Consider the following 23,488-nt stretch of genomic DNA (forward strand, 5'->3'; position numbering starts at 1 on the left):
TCATAATTAAAATAACAGAAGCATATTTCATCTAAATTTTTAATGAATTTCCAAAAACACTTTGGACATTAGCCAGCAAGGTGATATTGTGGTGGAAAGAAACACAAGCTCCCGTACACGAGCAGCAACGAGTGAGAAGAATCGGACAAGAGAGTGAACTTTAACAACAAACCTGGCCAACACAGAGGCAGCGTGGGAAAAGGCAAAGAAGAAACCCATCTCCCATAGCACCACCTACATTTCTCAGCTGCTGGAACGCCAGTTGGTTTTTGGAGTGCAGCAATCCTGTAGAGGCGGTGTTAAGCATGAGTCTATGCCCTTTCTCATCACCTCTCCTCTGAGGAACATTTGAGAGTTGAGGTTGTTCAGCCTGGGGAGGAAAAGCCTCCTGGAGGATCTTATTGTGGCTTTTCAGTAATTCCTGGGGGCCCGTAAGAAAGATGGGGATAATAAACCTGCTGTGATAGGAGAAGGAGTAATAGTTTTCAACTAATAAAGGGTCAATTTGGATTAGGTATAGGGATAAAGTTTTTATTCCGAGGATGGCAAAACACCACAAGTGGTGGGTGCCCCATGCCTGGAAACATTCGAGGTCAGCTGGGCCAGGGCCCTGAGCAACCTGATCTGGTTGAAGATGTCCCTGCTCCTTGCAGGACTGGGTGAGCTTTGAAGACTCCTTCCAACCCAAACCATTCCATGGTTTCCCAGTGAAAGCACTCAAGCCTGTTGAGGTGTCACCTTCCAGTTGGGCTGGCCTTGCAAGAGGCAGAGACAAAACTCAGCGCAAGACAAGCCTGAAGCATAACCAGCTACCGGGGCTGCTGCTCCTATAAAAGAAGAGAGACTGCTACCATCAAAACTTCAAAGGTTACAACTTGGCACTGATTTGCATATGGGCAGGTGATGCCTTAAGAACCAATATATTTCCTCCTTTCATTATGGAGGTTAAAAAAAAAAAAAAAGGCAAAGTACATATTTTGGCCTTTCGTATTAGTGAAAGAAAAAAGAGCTCGCAGGCAGAAATGGGACCCTGGAAACCAGAGGGCTTTAATAGAAGTGTCAGTCACAGTCTGTAATTACTTCCACTCCGAATTACGACACAGGTGCTAGCTGAGATTTTTAAAGCAACATATGCAGCAATACCAGGTGGCTAATCTGCAGATCACTAGGGCCAAGGAAATCCATTCAGGAACTCGGGATTTTGCCAGCATTCGTGCCTCCTACTGTTCATGAAGTGAACTGAACATATTGTAAATGAGGCTCTTGCTTAACCTTATTTTAATCACTTCTAAATTGGATATGGTTCCCTCTTCACCTTGTCCTTTTACAGTATTGCTTAGTCCCCTGAAAATCATCGTAAATCACCTGTGAAGGTTATGCATTAGAGTACTTTCAGCAATAAGACTCATAAACCTTGTCAAAATGTACACGCTGCGGGGTGGCATTTTGAATTGGAATGTAACCACTGCCTTTTAATCTCAAGACATTTTCCAAGAAACTGTTTTATGGGAAAGAACAGCGCTCTCATATGAATGAAGAGCTGTATTTCTGTCCTATCTCTCCTATCTCGATTTTGTCAACAGAGCTATGTTTTCCTTCAGCCTGTCTGTAATCCTAAACGACAGTAAAATAAAAAAGCCCAGATTTTCCCTAGAGATCTGTCAAGATCAAAGGACTGGGAAGGTCAGTTTTCACCAAGTGTTTCCATGGGCAACTGGTCATACCAGAATTGGATGTAGGGAACCTTGTGGAGACACTGATTTTTAACAGCAGTGATGATAGCATTACATTCCTCTGTAAAGAAGCAGTATTCTGACCTTGCTCACCTTTGACACCTAAAATGTGTCAACACATCGTTCAACACAGACAGTTTTGAAACATTCACAAAATCTGAGCTGACACAAATTCTTGTAATTAAAGGAACAAAAATATTGCGCAACATTCCAAGCCTCAGAGAGGTCGGACCTGTGGAACACGAGCTTTGTGACCCGCCCAGAAAGCAGCTCTGCCCTTTTCCCTGCTGCTCGCTCAGGACTGAATTTCGGTCCAGCTCACACAGGGACTCCCAGCCTGCTCACACACAGAGCCTGGATGGCACTTTGAGACAGAAACGGGGTGAGCAGGGGGATGAAACTGTGTTCAGTCAGTGCCTGAGCACTCTGCAAAGAGTGCACAAAATGCTGCTGAAATTCTGCGGCGTTTTCAAGCTAAAAATACGCAGATAACATATAAAGAGTGACAAAATGTACTGCCAAATGTCTACTATTATTAGCAGTGCTGTTTAATATCCTGCCGTTCAGCTAAACTGCCTGTGTTGACCGTGGCTTTCTAAGGGAGTATTCGTCTTTCCCCAGCACAGGAGCAGAGGAGGTTTGAACCCGAGCTATCCATCCAAACTGAGCAGTAACCCTTACCTTTCCTTCAGATCTGTGGGTCAGGCAGAAAGAAGATACAGAATACCGAATTCCACCTCAGGAAAGGCAGTTTGCCATTCTTTATATTCTTTACCATTTCTTTAGCTCTTCTGGGGCTCACATGGTTTGTTTAGGACTTCACTAGACACAAAAATCTCCCCCCCTTCCAAAAAAAAAAAAAATACAGTGTTTCAGAGAAAAGGTTAAATCACCCTGTGTGCTCTGGGTGAGAGAACTTCACACAAAAGAACTCCATCCATGCCTGCCACGAACAAGAACAATAGTAGTAACTGAAGAATAACATTTTAGCAGCCCAAATATTTAACTCAAAGCACCAGGAAAAATGATCTGATATTCAGAGGATTACATATGTCTTTTGATTAGCACAGCCAGTATTCTTGTTTCATATCCTTGACTAGAAAGACCAAATCAGCATAATCTTATAGCATACATATAAAAACCTGTAAGGTTGGTTGGTTTGTTTTTCATAAATAAGAAATTCAAGTTTTGACCTTCCATAAATCTGAGATCATTCTCCTTCCTTGAAAAAAATTATTTAACTAATAGTGAGAGAGTATTTCGACATGGGAAAATACAGCCTTCTTTCCTTTGAGAGAATGGAATTCCTCTGGAATGGTTATCAACATCCAAGACAGTACTTCCTGAAGCTCGAGACATACAGATCAACCTGACATGGCCACTTTTCTCTCTGTTACATGGCCTCAGACCAGATGAGAAAAAAAACAAGAGACACCACAGAGCAGTCAGGGAAACACACAGTAATCTTCAGCAGAGGATCAAAACAAGCTTTGAGAAAACTAACTCTGGGTTTCATTTTCTTATAAAAGAAACGCATTTGTTTCCCAGTGGGCTCAAGCAGCAGGAGATCTGTGAGTAACCAAAATAATGTGCACCTCGAGCCCAAAAGTGCCATTATTTATTTTAGTCACAGAGTGTAAGAGGCTGTCTTCACAAAGCAGGCTCTTTCCACACTTCCACAATCAGACTACTTGCTGCATTTTAAGAACAGACACACAAACCCACATGGAGGATCACATCTAATTAGTATTTGTTGAACTGCACGTAGCATTCCCTGAGCATTATGTGGATTTGACATACTCTAAAACTCTAGTTCAGCTGTCTGTTACCGTTAAAAATATTTAAGGTCTTGCTCCCTTTTTTCCCTTTCCATGTTGATTCTGTAAGATAAGACAAATGCCAAAGAAATACACTGTTTAGCTGCAGAGATTAACAACAACAGTCAAGGGCAGAGGAGGTGGGTAAGAGAATGAAAAATAACTCAAATGCCCTGGCTCACCAAGAATGCAGCACAAATAAAATCCAGCAAAAAAGTCAGTGAGAGTTATCCTCACAAGGTTCTTCATGCAGGCTCCACTACAGTTGAAAGCTGTCAATCACAGTGCTCTAAAGCTGATTAGGAGCCTCCTTTTATCAGTCACACACCAACACATTCAATCTTCTTCCCTAAACCTGAAGAAAGCATCTGTTTTCTTTCCTCTCTGGGCAAATCTGTCTTTCTGCACCAAGACAACAGCCCACAGAAAAATGAGCCACGATGAGTCAGTTCCAGGAAAAGCCATGGCCTTGCTCTAGCTCCACCAACAACTTCTTTTCAATAAATGATTCCAAACAGCAGTTGAGAAATTCACAATTTTCAGTTGCACAAACACCACTCTCACACGGAAGCCGACTGCCATCAGATTTATGAGATGCTCTGTTTCCAGGTATAAAATCTACCACAAAGTTTGCAGCAGGGAGAAAACAGGGATAGAGGTTAAGAGACCTCTGTTGACAAAGCAAATTGCACAGTCTCATTTCAATTGTGGGACCATTTTTCATCTAAACTCACAGAGGAAAGTAGGAAGAGACAAAAAAGAACAATCATAGTTTACGTTCATATCAAAGGGTTTCATACAACCCATTTTTGTTTGTTCATCTGTTTTTTTGTGGATTGAAAGAAAAACAAGGAAAAAACCAGTATTTCAGAGGAGTAGCTGCCATCATACTCATGGAGGTGCATGATCTTGTTTCAAAGAACTGGGGCAGGAAGAACAGTTCCAGACTTCCTGCTCTTATTCAGACTTCCAGCAGTGAAACCACTCATCCATTTCCCACAGCTTCTTCCTCACAGCATCCCATTATAAAATTAAGAACAGATACAGACATCTGTCTCTCACACAACAAAACAGGGGTTTGAAAGGAGTACCTGTTTTTGGAGAAGTACATCCCCCAGCTTTGATTTCAAGAAAACACTCGAGCATTCTCACTGCTATTCTGTAGGTGGAGGTTCTTGTGTTTAGACCTCTCTTATTTCTCACTCACACACATAAAACCCAGAACAGATCATAATGGGCCTCAATGAACATCAGGGGTGACACTGAACACGTCTGAGATTTACTGCCTCCTCAGTGTCACTCACCCACTTGTTACATCAGAGTGATTCAACAGCCAGTAAAGACTCTTCCCTATCAATGTGGTGGAAAGAAGACTATCACAAGAGTTTTCTTTTGGAGAGAAGGTAAAAATCTTTACATTTACAGCCCAGCACGTTGCTCCACCCTCTCTCTGCAGCCTGGTGATTTAAAACTCTTCCCCTTTCAAGCAGAGAGATTTACTGAAGCCCCGCTTCAGACGGGTTGCACCAAGCAATGCACGGGCCAGTGACAGCCAGTTTTTGTCCTCAGTGGACAAAAACAACGAGTACAAAACGTGGCATGACAGAGTGTCAGGGAAGTTTGATGGCTCGGGCGACAAGAACGGTGCGCAGGATGTCTACCTGCCACCTGTGTACATATATTCGCTCCTGACCATTTCCACGGGTACTCTGCCGTCAGAAATCTCAGATCTACTCAAAACAGCAAAACAAAGGTCTCCAAAATACTGGAGAATAAAGAAAACTAATCCAAGCAACTGGCTGCACTCCCTGAAATGAGAGATGTGAAACAAAGTATTTTTTTCTCTCATAAAACTACGCAGTCACATCATTTTCAGTGAAAAATTATATTCTTTTCAGAAGCCTTGAAAGTCAATTATACATTGTGTTTTAATATTGCAAACAATATATTGCATTTGAAAGCACGACTAAGTAATAATAGATGTCAAGAGCAAATTACGTGGAGCAAGAAAATCTGCCAAAATAGCTTGAAGTCAAAGAAAAGGCTTATCAGGGGAAATGCACACCTTTTAATTGTCAAACCTTGAACATTCCCTGCAGAAGTATCTCCAGTACAGAATGCTCTCCTGGTTTCCATGCAAAAAGTAATCTGGGCAGTGTAATATGAGGGTCTAAAAGGTCACACTAAATATACACACACACAAACTGCCTTTGCTTCTGACATATTTTCCATGACATTAAATTCTTGCCAGGTTCCTTATTGATACACTTCTGATGTGAGCAGGTTTCAGCGATGAAGACACCAAAGAGGAAGGTTGGTTGCAGGCTGGAGCTAGATGTTATCTCTCAGAGGGACCTCTGAGTATCACACTCAATAACACAAATTCCATGACCGTGTAAACAAAATTTAATCCAGGTGAAATGAATAAAGCAGAAAATGACTGAATTAAATGAAGATGACAAAGTGGAAATGTTTTCTATAAAGATAATATATTCACAGCCAGAGGCATTTGGATGGTTTGACACCAGTGGATATTTTTTATTTTTTAAGCCCTTTGCTAAAACAAATAATCACATCTACTCCTTGATTTTTTTAGAGAAAATACTCTCCTTTTAAATATTAATAAGTTGAGATTTATATTGAATTTTAAATTACAGTAAGAAGTCCAACATAGGCGTTTGTTTTTTAAAAATCTCAAATTATTTCTGTACTGTTATTCACCTGGTAATTCTTACAGCTGCAATGCACTTACAACGTGAAGCCAAATTTGCAGTACATAAATTTAGAAATCCTCACATCTAAATGCTGCGATGCTGTCAGAGAAAATTAACAATGAAATAAAAAGCTTGAGCTATGAAGCATCGCAGGGGTAGAACTAGCTGTGCTACATTATCTACCCATGACCCATATCCATCTAACCAGAGGCAAAGGGAAAAAAAAATTAAAAATTCAAGAGCATCTCAATTATTTTCACCACTTGGTTACTCTTCCTTAAGCATTAGACAGCCTTCCTCAGCTCCAAAGAAAAGGAATTCATGCAATCATCTAAAGGGACTTTATATTCTAATTATCCACATCTCTGTAAAATAATAAATCATGGAGAGAAGATAAAATACGAAACTGGAAACGTATCAGCATGTTGTCTTCTCGCAGAGCTGACTCTACTCCTTCGGAGATGAGATTAGAGAAGAAACATTTTGGAAAAATGCCACAGGTCTTGTAAAAGTCGTGACACGAACACCGCACCCAGCGGTGCTGCCCCCAGCAACAATGCACCAAGAGGGACCAGATGAAAAATACCACAAGTCCTCTGTTCCTCAGTTATTTTTACTTGATGGCGCAGCCTTCATGTCATCTGCCAGGCATCCTCTCCCACCTCAGCCACTCTAAATCCACACACACGCACAAGACCGTGCCTGCCACAGACTAAAAAACAGAATGATGAAAATATGTTTTTTGTTCCACTTCTTCACTACTATATAAGAATCCCTCCCCGTGGGGGCTACTCTGAGTCACCTGCAAAATTCTACAGATCTAGAATATGTTGTTTCAGCACGGATATTCATTATTATAAAATAAAGAAAAAGACATCAAAAATGCATAACTCTTTAGGCTAGTTTTTTTGTTGCTGCCTTTTTCTTGCTTGTCTCCACAGAGCAAGTGTACAGAAAAATCACACATTGCGGTTTAGAATCAGTAATGTACAATTTAGACACAGACATCCTTGTTTTCTGAAAACAAGCAATGACCTACAGCCCACAGTACACACATAATGCTATGTTAGTCCTGAAAGCATATTTTAGCAGTATTTACAGTTACACTGAATTTAGATTAGATTATCTCACTTTCAAATTAATTTCTGGAAGTAACAGAACGCTCACAACAACACTGGGTATTTTGGAGAGGGAAGTAGAAGAAAAGTAAATGAGAATTCATGAATACTGTGATTATCTGCCAACATTTATAAGCAATTTTTGCACTCCTTCCTTGGTCATTTTTAAGAGACATCACTTCAGGCACATATAAGCTGTGTTATACATCTATTACACATCCACAAAATATGCAGCTAAAGGGGCTGCATGTGATTTTCTTTCTTAAAGTAGGAGGAACCACATTCACCCAAGCCAGCCCTTAATAACAGAGCAACCATTTCATCTCTGCAGCATAAACTTGTCTTTTAAGGAGGCTTTACCTTGGCTTTTAATAACCCAAAGAATTAAAATCCTCTGCCTGGCTGTCTTAAGAAGCTCTGTCCTTGGAGATGACTTTGCCAAATTCTCAGGATCTTTACTCACAGAGAGGGATCCAAGACTTGTGATGAGTTTGTACCAGGTTGTTGGGATTCTGGAAGCTGAGAATTCCAGGCTTTCTGTGCTGACAGGCACTGACCCCCAAGTAAACACTGCATTTGACCTGAGGCCGTGGAACAGCTTCCAAAATTGAGTGACAGCACTGGGATTGTGGGCGTGGAGTTTGAATAGAAGTGTGTGATATCACAGGGTGGAAAACACAGAGTTTAAGGTTTTAGTACATAATAATATATATAAAGCAATATGGAGGATTTAGTGTGTTGGCTAAGTCCTTCTTCTTCACCTTCTTCTTCTTGGTTTCGGGTGTTTTTTTCTAATTGGGTGAAAAGGGTCTGCATTGTGGACTTTGGGTGGCCAAGAATAAATAATACAGGTGTCATCTCGTTATTGGATAGTTTATGCTTAAAAAGACCTTGGAAAGGGTTCGAGACAGAGCCATTTTCTACCTTGTTACCTAGAGCTCACAGTGAGGCTGTGCTACAGACAGGAATTAATAAACACCGAGTCCGAACACGAAACTGCGACTCCCGTGTGTTAATCCTGGCTCTAACATGAAGAAAAGAAGATAAAAAGCTCACACCAGGTCTTGCCAGGTTCATCCTTTGCTCTACAATGCCTGTGCTTAGCGTCTTGGGGAACAGCTGCAGCAAATTTCATAAAACAGCTGATTATTAAGGTCAAAAAACAACTCTAATATCCACTCTTTTTATATGACGAAGACATTAACAGTTGTTTCCAATTAGGAAGCAATCTCCATGGCCACAAATTGCCATTGCCCATCATATTAGTGCTAGTGTATACAACACCACAAAAAAAAAGAATCTGTTTTAAATTATCAACATGACAATTAAGATAGATTGTTATGGTTGACCCACTCAAAACTGAAATCCATTCGCGTTTGTTTGAATTATATAATTTTAATGTATTTTTCTTGTTTATCCTCTCTAAAGTGGATCACAAATGAAGTATATAGTCATATGTGATGCAATGCACTTTGTAAGAACACTTTCTACAGGAACTCCTCAATCAACTTTCAGGATTGTCAGGGGTGTTTTGGTATCCCCCTCTTCTATGCTGTAAAAACAAACTAATAACATTGCATATATTCAAAGACTGTATCCTTTCCTACACAATGTAGAGAAAAGACACTCTGTCCTGCTGCCTCACTTGTGGCAGCATTCCCAGAAAGCACAAATATCCACATCACGTGCCAGTGTGATGTACACACAGAGAAAGGCTGGAATGACACCTTCCACTCTTTAGTTTTGCTCCTGTGCTTACGTTCCTCAAACGCTCTGTGTGTGCATGGTCTGACACATCAGAATGCCAGCATTAGATGGCCTTTGCTCTATCCACCTGAAACGTTTTAGAACACTCTACACCACAACACATGGGTTTTTTTCCTGTAAAGGTTAAAATTCATCCAGCTGAAATCTTCAAAGCCACAAAAATAAGATATCCCTGTCCTTCTAGTTCCCACCAAGGTTTACTCGTTCACTAGAGCAGTTTGGAACTTGAGGATTGAACAACAGCTTCATCATGAGTCCAGACATTTAGAATCATCTACTACTCTGGGAAGGAGCCAACTATAATTCCTAAGTGTTATAATTTTTTTTTTTTTTTTTAAATAGACAAACTACAACCCTATATTATATCCCAATATTTATAAAGCTTGATGCTCACAATGTCAGATAAGTGACTCATATATTCTGAATCAAATGTTACTTTCAAAATGTTTTCTGAATACATATTACCACTTAATGTTCTTTTCATTAATTGTATTTTTTTTAATTAATTTTCCTTGGCTAGCATTACACTGAGCTGTACTTTACATCATTGTTATACAATTGAAATCCACACGACTGCTCGTAGTGCAAGTCAACTTACTGGGGTAAACACTGACAAAGCCTTTTATCGCTCTGTCAGATAAATTGGGTTTTCACAAAATCCCTTTTCCCCAAATTTAATAGGTCAAGGTTTTCAGCCTGTTTCAGTACAACTGGAAGTATAAATGAAAAGCTTATGAAATCAGAAAGCTTACAGATCTTTACAGGTTGATATTTTGATTTTTACCTTATGCTTCTGATATGGTTAGTCCTAGGTACAATTTTTAATTTTTTATTCAAAAGTAAGGTTCGAATAGTGAAAAGAAAACATTTATGGAGTTACTCCCTGGTTTGGTTGGACTCTTTTCTTCATGGCCCTAAAAAATCTATTTTTCCTTCAGTGGAAAACAGAAATTGGTTGTTGCACATGCAGGCAGTTATTTTTAGCTTTTACTGACACAAAGTTTTCCCCTCATTTTACTTCTCAATTTGGCTTAGAAAAAATGTCTATGCCCTTTAAGTCCGGCACTTAATATGCAGAAGTGTAAAGGAGAGTGGAACATGCAATCTAGAAATGTGAATATACTGTATATAAGTTTCTTTAACTAGACTGAATTTAGCATTCATGGAAAAAATCACATTAAATGCAATGAGGTGACATGTCTTCCATTTTTCCACAAGTTAACAGAGTAGCAATGTCAACTATATCACATTTCTCGCTTTGGATGTTCCTCCTCCCTGGAAGAATTTCCTCCAAAGGAGCTATTTCAATTTATTTTTACAGCGAATCAGTTCACTGCTGAAGCTATACAGCAAATGGACTAAGTGACCAATTTAATTTTGTGGATTGTAGCGAGAAGATACAATAATGGATTTAACACAGCAGTTAATTTATTTAACACACAGTAAGGAAACTTTTAGCACAACTAGGACAACCTTCTTTAACAAAGAAATACGTCTTTATAGCAGCTGGACAAGGGAGTAGAGGACTACCTGCTTCTGTCACGCTGTATTTAATTCTTTCCACATTTGCAAACTAAACATATCATGGAGGGGACCTGAAAAAATCCCTTACAGCCAATTCAGTGGGACAGATATTAGATATAGAGAAATTCTGCTTAATATTAATCAGATTCTGCATCCTCCGTGACCCACCACCATCCACCTACACATGCAACCCTATTTCATTTCATTTCATTCAGTAATGTATACACCTAATAAAACCTGCTGAGAAAAGATAAGGGATTGAAAAAAGAAAAAACAAACCAAAATCACATCTCTTCAAAAAGAAATCGAAGACTCACCACTCAAGTCATCTCAAAAGGGAGGCCTTAGGAATAGCCAGGCATCCTCACCCCGTATCTCCCTAACCTGCAAATGATTAATGAATGCCATTGCTGGGGGAGGTGTTTCTCCTATCAGCACACACACCTCAAATAGCATCAGCTGTGACCTCTGTCCAAGCTGGAGATTTTTCTATAAGACAACAGGATTTCAGATGGGAAAATGGAAGAAAACTTCTGAGGGATTAATAAAATCTTCACTTTCTCCACACAGTTAATGGAAAGAATTGAAAAACTCTGTGTTGGATACTCCAAGGGTGAAAACCAAAACAATTTTAGGTGGGGAACAGGTAGGCTTTTCTAGAAAATTGAAGTCCCTTCTCAAGAAACAGCTTCCATTAACTTCAGAATTCACAACCTGCCAGGGTTGTAACACACAAAACAAAAATCTCTTGAAATACACAGAGATTTTCCCTCAGTTTTAATTAGTTTTGGATGGATTGACACGTTTTCCAGAGCTGGTTGTCACAAGAGGTAGACAGGACTCATTCAGCTGTCCTGAGAAAATGAGTATCAGGGAAAGAGCCCCCTGTGTGGCCACACTGCTGTAGTGGGTGACCCTGACTGGATGGGAGAGACCCACCAAAGCCTCTCTGTCACCTTCCTTCTTGGCTGAACAGGTGAGAGAAAACACAGCAAAAGTTCATAAGGACAGGAGAGATCACTCACCAAATAGCGCCATGGGCAAAAGAGGCCAGAATTAGGGATATTAATTGAACTTATCAATAAAAACAATCAGTGCAGGATAACGAGAAGTAAAAGAAACCTTGAAAATGCCTTCCCTCCATCCCTCCTTTCTTCCCAGGCTCTATCTCCTCCCCCTCAGCAGCACAGGGAGATGGGGAATGGGGGCAATGGTCAGCTCATCACAGGTTGTTCCTGATGCTGTTCTGGGAGAAGAGTCCTGCCCTGCTGCAGTGTGGGGTACCTCCCACGGGACACAGTTCTCCATGAACTTCTCCAGTGTGGGCCACTCTTCCAGTGAATGCAGTCTTTTCAGGGACACCCTGCTCCAACACGGGTCCCCCGGGGTCACAGCTCGTGCCAGGACCCTGCTCCAGCACGGGCTGCCCACAGGCTCACAGCCTCCTTTGGGCATCCCCTGCTGTGGTGGAGGCCCCTCCACGGGCTGCGGGCGGATCCGTGCGTCCCTGTGCCCTCCCCGCGCTGCAGGGACACGGCTGCCTCACCGGGGGCTGCAGGGGAATCTCAGCTCCGGCGCCTGGAGCCCCTCCTGCCCTCCTTCTGCCCCGGGCTGGGGGTCTGCAGGGCTGCTCCCCGCACAGATCCTCACCCCGCTCTTCTCTGGCTGCAATTACTTCTGCACAACACCTTTTTCTCCCTCTTAAATCTGTTTTCAGAGGCGTTACTCACAGCACTGCTCGGCTTGGCCTCGGCCAGCGCTGGGTCTATCCCGGAGCCAGCTGGGAATGGCTCTGCCAGATACAGAGGATTCTTCCAGAAGCTTCTCAAAGAAGCCACCTCTGTAGCCCTCCCCCACTAAAACCTGGCCCCTCAAAGCCAACACAGCTTCAAAACTCACTTTCTGCAGGGGCTGACACAACTCACAGGACATTCTTTCCCCAGTCTATGGTAAAGATAAAACCAACCAACCAACACTGGAGAAACCGCCAGGCCTCCTTCTAGGAAAACTAATCACCAACAATCGACATAACTAAATATTTCTTCCACCTGTGCTCCAAAATATCAAATGAAAATGTAGATCTTCATAAAGCGTCTACAGATTGGAACTGAATCCTCGTAAGCAGTCATGTAAGCAAGTAAAAGACACATACTGGCCATACATTGACTGATAAACAGCACCAATACCATGCTAAGACTCAAGAGAAGAAACAACCTTCTTCCTTCAAAGCAATTTCACTTCCGAGCCTGAAAACCTTCATTGGTTTTAAGGTCAGTGACTCAAAAGAAAGGACAGGCTCATTCTGGCAACTTGTTGAAATACCGTCTTGAAAATGAGAAAAATCTGTTTAATCTCTCTTGAACTGAGCGTGCCCACAGCCCAAGTTGGCAATGAACAAGCAGGCTACTATAAAGAAGCTGGGAGGCTGCAACACATGCAGGAGCGGTGCACGGGATCCTGATCAGTGTGAGTACCTTCCCCGTGTTCCCAGCTCCAAAAGCACCTCTGCCTACCAGCTTACAACAAGGTGATGTTGGTAGGGCTGCAAGAACCTGTCAATGGCCCTCCTGAACGGTGCTGTCCAGGTCCCAGAGAGTGCCATGAGAAAAGAGCCGTGGCTGAGCTCACCCTCACACACCCACAGGCTTGCACCCAACCTAAGAGCAATTCACATTTAGAAGAGCGTAATTACCATCAAAGGCTGCAAGCATCCATAACCCATCACAGAAACACCGGTGACATTAAGGCATGGGTGCCACTCCTTGTTAGGCAGACGGCTATTTCAACTGAGTAATTTCTCTGACTGACATTGCTAAAGAAGACAGAATTCAATTCAGATTCCAGGCTGAAAGAGGATACAGGTTCAACTGGATCTTTGATGACCAGAAGTGTTTAGGGCTTTCATTTCATGTCTCATTCAAAAGATAAATGAGTACCATTCTGAAGATTAGATTGCCGCCAAACAGAAAATGTCTCTTCAGAAAAAAATCAACTAAGAAAGGTAATTTCACTCTCTCACATATAAACTTTACCATTCAGCTTGTCTCTGAAATGACTGATCTACTTAGTAGATACTACAGGCTGAAAGAAATAATTCAGAGGTTGCACATCTAAAGTAGTAGGAAACTCCAACTATTGAACTGTCTGAATTGCTAAATCCTTTTTAAAAGCAAGAAAATGATTGATGTATTTAGGAAGAACTCTATTTCTGCAAATGTGAAGGACTGAACAGATTTTTATCACAACATTATAAAAAGTTTGAAAATAACTTTGACATACAGTTCCTGGAGGTTGAGTATGACTATTATTTTAAAGTTGCTTCAATCATAATGGAACTAGCAAAGGAAATATTCGACCAGAACCACTTGAGTTTCCTTTTATGCTTCATACCTGCCCTACATTGAGCACCGTATTATTTTTACATCTTGCCTATTCTTTCCCTGAGGACCACAGGCATGAACAAAAGCCTAACAAAAGCAATGAGAATCTGCAGAGTGAGTTAGTGAGCACTGAACCTGGAACAGGCTTTAATGCCCCACTTTCTAGGAGACAGATTCGCAAGTGTCTCTCAAACCGAAGAGGTTTGAAATATATTGATGATACTTATTTATTTTTAATACATTACCAGGCACGGTATGTTGGATTATCCAGAAAACGTCCACTGTGAAGGGAATTCTTGGGGTACATTACGTACTTTCTGCAGAAAAATGACACATCACTAGGAAGGAGATGACAGACCATAAAATGTTTCACTTGATACAGAAACAGCCTAGGAGGGAGAAAGTAATTTTCTAAGGTTCCATATCAGCAAAACTTCCTATTTCATCTCTTCTCTGTAGGTACATAGGAGTACAGTCCTAATCATAAACTTGGTTCCTTGACTCCACACACTGCATGTAATCCAGCAGATTCTGCAGAGTCACCTCCTTTGGTTGTGGCCTCCTTGCTGTAGGGTAGCATCGTACAATTTATGAAATCTTCCTGGAGCAGACTGTTGAAAACCATGGGTGTTACTCTTGCAAAAACAGACACTCTGAAGGACTGAAATCCAACAGAATGGTGGATGTTACAGAGGTTATGTCATTAAAGAGGGGATGGCACTCCCTTCAACAGGGGTTTAATTCACATTTTCACCCTGACTCCTTAAAGCAAAGTAATTGGATTAGTTATCCTCACTGTACATAATCTACAGTCTACATAAGTCACCTGAGAAAGTGATTTATCCCATTTTATTCACCTGCCAAGGATTACATGAGTGGGGACATGATCTTTTCCTCCAAGTGTCAGCCAGCCCAGTGAAAGCAAGTGGCAGATGCCTCCTGCAGTGATTAACTCTGATCAACATGGGAGAAGATCTTGCCCAAGAGTCCCATAGCTGTGTGTTCTCCCTCCCTCCCACCCCTATGCTGTGTTTACAGGAGCTCAGAAAGAGGGGAAGAAGAGAAAGGTGCCCCACAGCAAGCCCTGGTGGGCTGCACAGCCACGGAGGGCTGAGCTGAGTGTCACCCACCCACAGAGAGCTGAGAGATACTCTACACAGGGCAGGGGATCCCAGGGACCTCCTGTCCTCAGTGCCAGCGTGCTGCTTACATTTACTTCATTTGCTTAAGGCATTCTGGTAACATGACTTTTTCAGGGGAAAAAACAAATCTTATATTAAAAAAAGAAAAAAATGCAGGAAAAGTGACTTTTTGTCAGAATTAATAACACAATAAGCTGTACAACATCAGCATGTTTTTCTCATGTGGTTTTCTCCAGCCCCTTCACTTGTTAGAGTATTTCTCAAAAAGAAATTGGTTTCTTATGCTGTTGTTGATGAATGAGGCACATTTTCCCTCACTACACCTTGATTAACCTCAATGAAATCACTCATGAAATATGTTATCATTCACTGTTTTGAACTTCAGTAGAAACATGGCTCCACACAATAAAATTCTCAGAATTGTACACGTTTTCTTAAGAGACTGAATTGTCTACTCAGTTTGAGCAGGATCTTACTCCTAGATTAGCTAGTTAGATTAAGGAGTTCAAAATGGCATATTCATCATGGGCAGCTTCATTACACAGATTGTTCCACACAAAACCCCCACTCTAGATGCTATTTTATTTCACTAGAGCCATTTATTACTCATTTCACCAGATCCTAAGGCGTCCATTCAGGTGAAATTCCCATCGAAGCCAAGAGGATTCCAGTGTTAAAAAATTTTAAGCACCTCTCTATGCCTGCTTGAGTTTTATTGAGTCTGGAGTTTTATTTCTAGGTTATCAGCAAATTTAAATATTCATGGTTGATTTTCCAGTCCAGAGCTGGCTATTAATAAGAAAAAGTAAGGTGGCAAAGAGCTTATTAAACTCAGTAATGTTCCCTAAATACTGCCTGTAGCTGGAGAGCTTGAGGTAGTTTTTATTCAGTTTTTAGCTCATCTACTACCTAATCCTGGTACTTCTCTGCAGAATTACTGTTTGTACTGATACAGGCAGCTGCCCGGGAAAAAAGTTTAAAAAGTAATAAAAAAAAAAGGCTCACAATGTCCTGGCAAAATAAGCTATAAATTATCATTACTGCACTGCACTCAAAAGCAGACTTGCTGGGGATTTTTTTTTTTTAATCACAGTAAAATGAGATGTCACTTGTAGTTAATTCACCATGAAGTTGGTATTTTAAAGCAACTGTCTTTTCTGTACAGTTCACATCACAAGGAAAGCTTCACATACGGACACTTCTTAGCTGCAAAATGGAAATTTCATTGACATATGACTATTTCTATTTGCTCAAATACAAATATTTGCCCAGAATTTTGAATGTTTTGTAGTTCTCCGTTTTCTTTAAATAGATTCAATGGTCATTCTGACACCTGAAACAAATTTAAATCCCACTGCTTGAGTCCCCAGAATCCAAGAGGAACCTGAGGCAGATATGCCTACACAAAGGGCGTGTGGAAGATGTTCCTGGTGATAAACTGGACAGATGCTAAATTAGGGACTGAGAACTCCGTGAAAGGACCAAAGCAACAAAAGAATCAATCCCAATGCCTCAGTCTGAGCAGGGCTTTTGCACAAAATTTGGCCATTTAAGGTCTCAGCTGTAGGAAGTTCAGCATGAACACGGAGATTTTATATTTAGAGTTCAGAGTTTGCTGCTCCTAACTTGAACACAATGATCCTCCTGTAACACTCAATTAGAACGTGTGGAGGAATAGACATCCAACACTGCAGCATCAGCCAAAACCAACAAAGAGAACAGGAACAAACAAAGCTCCCCCTCCCCAGCAATTTCCCGGTGCTGAGTACACAGCAAAGGGAGGTCCCAGCATTTTTTTTTTGCCTGTTTAGCTAGGATAGCCTATATTCCTCAGAGCATGCCCTTGCCTATGCTGGGAAAGGCAGACACCTCTCCCCTGCCCTCCTTCACTCACCTGGGTGTCTGCAAAGCTGCTGTTCTCACGCTCCCACCCGTCTCTCCAGCTGGAATTGCTGCTGCTCAGCAACGTTTTCTGCCTTTCTTAAATCCATTATCCCAGAGGCAATACCAGTGTCCCTGATGGACCTGGCCTTGGGTCCTTCTTGGACAGGCAAAAGCCTCTGGCAGCTTCTCCAGAGGAGACTCCCTGCTCTCCCTCCCCTACCAGAACTTTGCCACACAAGCCCAACACACAAGTCATACAAATAATAAAACACTAGAACGTTAGAACAATTTTTGACTTGTCAAGGCATCATCTCAGGTAACATAAAAGATTAATATGGCTGATTAATATCCCTTAAATTAGAAACAAAGAAAAATACACAGGCACAAAGACCTGCACATAAAAAATAAACTACACAGGAAGGTAAAAAAATTACATTTAAAAAAAAAAAAAAAAAAAAAAAAAAAAATCACCACCACCCCAAATGCAGCATCTGTTTAGTGTTTTTTCCTGGCTTTTAAAATCAAACTATTCCACACAGATATATATATATATATACACACACACACACACACACCCCTGAGGCAGAGTAAACACTGATGTGCTGTCTCCTCATGTGAGGGTCAGCTGGGTGATGGATAGTGTTCTTGGTCTGTGAGAATGACACTGAGATAAAACAACTTTTTCTTCCACTGGCAGTCACTTGTTGATTTGCAGACAGGTGTCCCCTTGTTCCTTAGAGGCAGCCTTACTCAGATTTTTCCAGCGAATATTCTTTGATCTATTCCCTGGTATCTTTACAAATGACAGCTTTGTTTTCCCCATCACATTAAGATATCACCTTTGCCATCTTGCAATAAGCACCGCTGGGGCAAGCGCTGCAAACAGCTTGGCAGCAAATGGAGCAGGACAACCTCAGCCACCTGGAACATCTGCCTTCTCGGGTCTGTCACACCCTCAGGAGTGACACATCGGCCACAGCCACTGCTCTCTGGCACAAGCTGAGCGCCACTTGCTTCACTCCTCTTGTCTCACTCCATCCTCACCTTGAAATTAGAGGCTTTGGAAAGAATGTCATGCCAAGCCTTGTGCCCACAGCTGGTTTGTTTCCCAAAATAAACCTCCCTTCTTACTTTACAGAAGATCATAGATAGATAAAGGCAGGGAGTTCTGACATTTAGCTTACTGTACTCATGGAAAAGATCTTTCTCTGCTTTGCTTTGGTTTCTACTCACTTATTTTTTAAGCCAGGCTCCCTGACTGAAATGTCTTTGATAGATACACACCTAAAGATTAATCCAGCTTAAGAGCCAAAGAAATGGCACATACAAATACAATTCTCACTTTTTTTCTAACCGTTGGGTCCACAGCAATAGAGACTACAGGAGGTTTTACTCAAAGGACTGCAGAAGACAATATATTCCAGAAGAAGCAATTTAAGAGATGAGAACACAAAGATGTTATGCAGCTCCTCAGACAACAACTGCAGATACTGCCAACTGTGATGAAACAAATGCGCTAAGGACCTCCTCATTCCTGTGATGTGACATCACATACTGCAGATGTAAGCACAGCAACGTTTCATTACACACCTGTGAAATCAGTGAGGTGCTGAAGAACCCATATATAACACAGCAAGTCTTGATTTAGCTGCAATATAATTAATGGAATTCAAAGCACGTTTCTCAGCTGTGGTACACACTGAAAAATTAACTCTCACCCCAATATTAGACAATTCTTTGCAGGGCCAGCCCAAAATACCATGAAAAATAACCCTGGTACTTATCACACCCTGCCATATCTTACCCTTGCTTCTGTTAATAACCAGCAGGTAATTCTTTGACATCTCTCTATCATTCCACGTGATGTGACAGCCTATTTTCCAGTGCTTCAAAAAGGCTGGACACACATGTACTGCTATCACAGAAATATCCACCTCTACAAGCTCCAGCCCATGCAAATCCCTTCTAATCTACCAGAAACATATTCCCCATTCATTGTGCACGACTTCAGACAGCAGCTGTCACAAGACAGGGGAGAAAAGCTGTGGTGCACTTGTGTTGAATGCCTTTTTGGAATCCCCGAAAGCCCTTCTGCAGCCCCTGGAAAAATACTGCACTTTCCTTTCCATGGCCCTAGCTGGGAACCCACTGCTTCCAACCCTTCTGTTGCTTCTTGCTCATCACCCAAAACGATAATTTGTACAGACAGGCCCCATAAATAACTCCCACCACGGGTCAGATCCCAGAGTGTTCAGATGTATTTCTTAGACCCACGCACAGGACTCCAGCACAGGCAGGCAGGTGTTCAAGGAATGCCTACAATTCCCAGGCATCCAACCATCTGTTTACTCCTACCTTTGACACCATAAGCTTGTCCTGCTTATCTCATCCTCACCCCTTCATCAGCAGCAGGAGTGACTAACGCTCCACAAATACAGAATAACTGTGAACCTCTCCACAAAACCAGCAGTAAAACTCCACTGACCTGTGGATCACCCACAGACAGAAAAAAAAGCAGCTCAGTGAATGATCTGGAGTTTTTCCGTTCTAAAGGTTGCAAAAAGATGAGATGGATGGAAAATTGGGGCACTTGAGTTCATGCTGCCAGCAATTCGCACAGAGTACTGTATTTGTGCTCCTCTCTGCACACCAAAATGCCTCTCAGAAGCCTTTAACAGGGATCCCTGCCAAGGATGCGCCTGGGTTCGAGCCCACGGTGTCACGTCCAGTTACGGATGCCTATCTCCAGCTCAGCCATCGCGCTGGGATCGTACACCAATGTCACTAAAAATTCCAGCAGCAAAGGTTTCCAACACGAGCATCACAACTGTGTTCAATACACACAAATGGTAATGAACACAGAGATCACAGATTTCAGCCCCGGCCAGAAAAAAACACAAAATGAATAAAAAAGAAGTAATTTGAAGATAAAATCAGATCCTAAATATTACAAAAATCCAATTAGAAGCTTCGAGCACATACTTAAAGGAACAGCATTAAAAAGAATGGATGGAGAAAGGAATTACTTGACAGTATCTGTGAATATCAATTTGCAGTTCACCTTCAAAAAGGAAAGATAGCCCCAGAACATTTATGATGATTTCTCACGTCAACCAAAGCGAAGGGCAAGAGACAATTCTTCTTAGCAGCACGCTGAATTATGTATCTGTACATAAGCCTTAAATGTGGATTTTAATTTCACCTGAGTAAATCACCGGTATAAATCCTGCCCTTCTCAAATATCTCTGAATTTTTAATTAACTTAATATCATAATTTCAACCAGGCAGTCAGAAACGATGAGTAACATATGATTCATATTCAGAAGTAAACACACCTGCTTTTCAACAGCATTTCTAATCACTGGCTCATTTTACCCTTTACATGGCATTGAAGCCAATTTGGGTCATACTGTTTTTAGCTGGTGACGAGTCCCTTCAGCTCACTAATAATGTATAAGGAGTTGCTGCGTTGTCAGTTTGAAGGACACTTTCAAATGCGCTGTGGCAAATTGAATGCATTACCAAAACACATCACTTCACTTCCGACATGCCTCATTTCACTACGAGCTTCCACCAGACAAGGTTTTGCCAAGAACATTTAGGCTTTGATTTGAAGCGTTTCCCCACCATTTCATTGTCTCAGGTCTGTGTCACAACGATTGAGGGAGTGCTACCCTACACTAAATAAAACAGTGCTCATTTCTGATGTTAAAGATAACAGGAGAACAAGCAAACGTGGAGTTAGAATACTTAGGTGTCCTTTAAAAGCTGCAGCAAACTGCAGTGAGATGATGAGGAAAGCCTTTAGTGCACTTTACTCCTGTTCCTGAAAGCACTACATCTTTTAGGGACAATTAGTGAAGCAAAAGGAACCTGCTTCAGAGGTGGTTCACCTCCTGTCTGCTCTGAGCATCAGCCTGGCCAGGACATGCCCCTTCAGAAGGCTGAAGCTGCTCTCACAGATCTGGTGTGCACTTTGCCACTGAAATATGCATATGACATAAGATGTACCTGCCAAAACCTTCAAACCCTCCAACACAACTAAAATGTGACAAATTCTCATACACAGAGCCCTGTTCATTCTCAGACCAGCCTGTATGCCAGATTTCTCAAAGTTAGCATCATTATCTTGATTTGTAGCGCACTAGTAAACTCTGTACATCTTCAAAGAAAAAAATGAACTGCCTTCTGGTTCAAGCTGTATAGATTTTATTCACAGAAGCTATCTCCTTCTGACACCTTCTTCTAAATTGCTTGATATAATGAGAGAACCATACCTGACATGCTACCTTTAGTTGGTGTGCTAACTCATATTGTAGATCAAAACAATACAAAGGCTATGAAAAACATAGGAGTCAGGAATGGTTATGTCCCTCATTTATCAATTTTAAACCATCACTTCAATGGTCGAGAGAATCTGTGCTCTAGGTATGAAAGTCCCTTTACAGCTCTAAGAAAAAAGAATGTTCTGAGACCCTTGGGGGAAAGAACCACAGGCAGAAGAGCTGAAATTTGGCCTGAAGTCCTGGGTAGCTGGCAGTACCATAGTGCCACAGGCACAGAACACATCTCCAGCACCCTGCATCTCTCTGAATGCACTGATGGCTATGAGCAACAGATGTTTCAGGAAGGAACGGGAAAATTGGGCAAGCAGCAGGACAGGATAGCAGCCAGGAAGCCACTGCAGGTGGGGCTCTGAGGTAGCAATGCCTTGCATTCCTTCCCCATGATATTGCCAGAACCAATTGCTGAATGGCAGGAGACTTTGGAAGAATTTTTCTATTTAAAACAAGGCTACAGGGGGGAAAAAAAAAAAAAGAAATAGGTGCTCAAATTTATTCTAGATGAGATGAAAATATTAATGTCCTAGCTAACTCTTAAATGATCACAAACAATGCTGACAACTAGAAACTTTAGTGTACACTGTTTAGTGTACAGTAAATACTGTTTTAGTAGACACTGATTTGACTACATCCACAGAGAAGCTCCTTAAAGCAGATTTATTGACAACTGGGCTTAAGGGACTTTAATAAACACACAAATAACTGCACAATCTCTGGGTTACAAGTTGTTCCAGTAATTTAACTGTAACAGTTATTTCTCTGGTTTTTTTTTCTTCCTAAAACAATTCACCAATTATAATCTCATCCATACTACAGCATACGACCTGCATTAACAATCCACTTCATACCCAAAAATAAATACATGTGTATACAGTTATTAGCAAGCATGCTTTGGGAAAGAAAAATAAAAATTTAAAAAAAAAAAAAAAAAAAAAAAAAAAAAAAAACCACAAAAAAAACACACACACAAAAAAAAAAAAAAAAAACCACACACACACAAAAAACCCCACCAAACAACAACAACTTCCATCGAGTTAATTAAGTGATGGAAAGCCTCAATAAATACAAACAAAAATAAAACCCCCAATCTGCCAAATAAAGGAAATAATAAGAGTCCTACATGGAGTTTGATGAGACCACTTTCTCCTCATTTAAGGTAGACAAGGAACCAGCTCTTTGTGAAACAAACGGAAAAGTGGAACCGTGAGGCTGTCAGAAGCAGATTTTGAAAAAGAAAAATCTGGGAACAGGCAGAATCTAATCATGACTAGTGAGATGTCTTTGAACAGGCTGTGATTCTATAAAACTGTGACTTAGAAACAAATCAAATATTAATAATTCAATAACACCAAGTGAAAAGGAATCATCTAAATTCTGGTCTAATTTGCACAACAAATTTAGTAAAAGCAGAAGGAAACCTTGAGCTTGCACCACAGGAAACTGATGGAGCAAATATTTTTCATTTGACGTCCCTTCTAATTAACTAGAAGTGCATGCTGGAAGCAAAAGCAGATACATCCCTGATAAAATTCAACACGGAAAGTTTCAGACAAGACAAACTGCTTCAGCGCAGAGAAGGCAGAAATGGAGCAGTCAGATCTTCACTGGAAAGAAAACATCAAGCAGAATGAAAGAACAGAAAGGAATTACTTCTTCCACATATGACCAAAGAAGGTGTTTTTCAGTAAAGCTTTACCTTCCTCACAATGACTTCCAGTGAATCCAGGAGGGCAGAGACATTTGTTAGGAGCTACACAGGTTCCTCCATATCTGCATCCTTCTTCACAGAATGCTGCAAGATAAAAGGAATATGAGGGTAGTACTTAATTTTTTAAAAATATATATTTGTGGGGTAAGAAGAAGAACATCTAAATTCTAAGCAACAAACAGAATTCAGCACATTAAAATTCAGTCCACCTGCAAACACAAACAGAAGTAACTCACTAAATGACAAGAGGAAAAAAATCTCAGATTACACTGTGGGCAAACCAGCTCACCAATAAAAGATCAGCAACCATCTGGAGCAAGAAGAGAAAATACATCATATGGCTTTAATGGGGCTGATC

At 41.1% G+C, this 23,488-nt stretch overlaps 1 protein-coding gene across 4 annotated transcripts in view; it reads right to left on the reverse strand.

Annotated features, from left to right (window-relative positions):
- The window catches only part of NELL1 (neural EGFL like 1), a 274,787-nt gene that overhangs the window by 39,698 nt on the left and 211,601 nt on the right, over window positions 1-23,488 (reverse strand). For all 4 annotated transcript variants that reach the window (XM_040068216.2, XM_040068214.2, XM_040068215.2 and 1 more), the window contains one exon: window positions 23,119-23,214. In XM_040068216.2, the coding sequence (XP_039924150.1) occupies window positions 23,119-23,214 (96 nt within the window). The remainder of the gene's footprint in view (window positions 1-23,118; window positions 23,215-23,488) is intronic.

This window comes from Hirundo rustica, chromosome 6, assembly GCF_015227805.2.
Source record: "Hirundo rustica isolate bHirRus1 chromosome 6, bHirRus1.pri.v3, whole genome shotgun sequence".
Classification (NCBI taxonomy): Eukaryota; Metazoa; Chordata; class Aves; order Passeriformes; family Hirundinidae; genus Hirundo; species Hirundo rustica.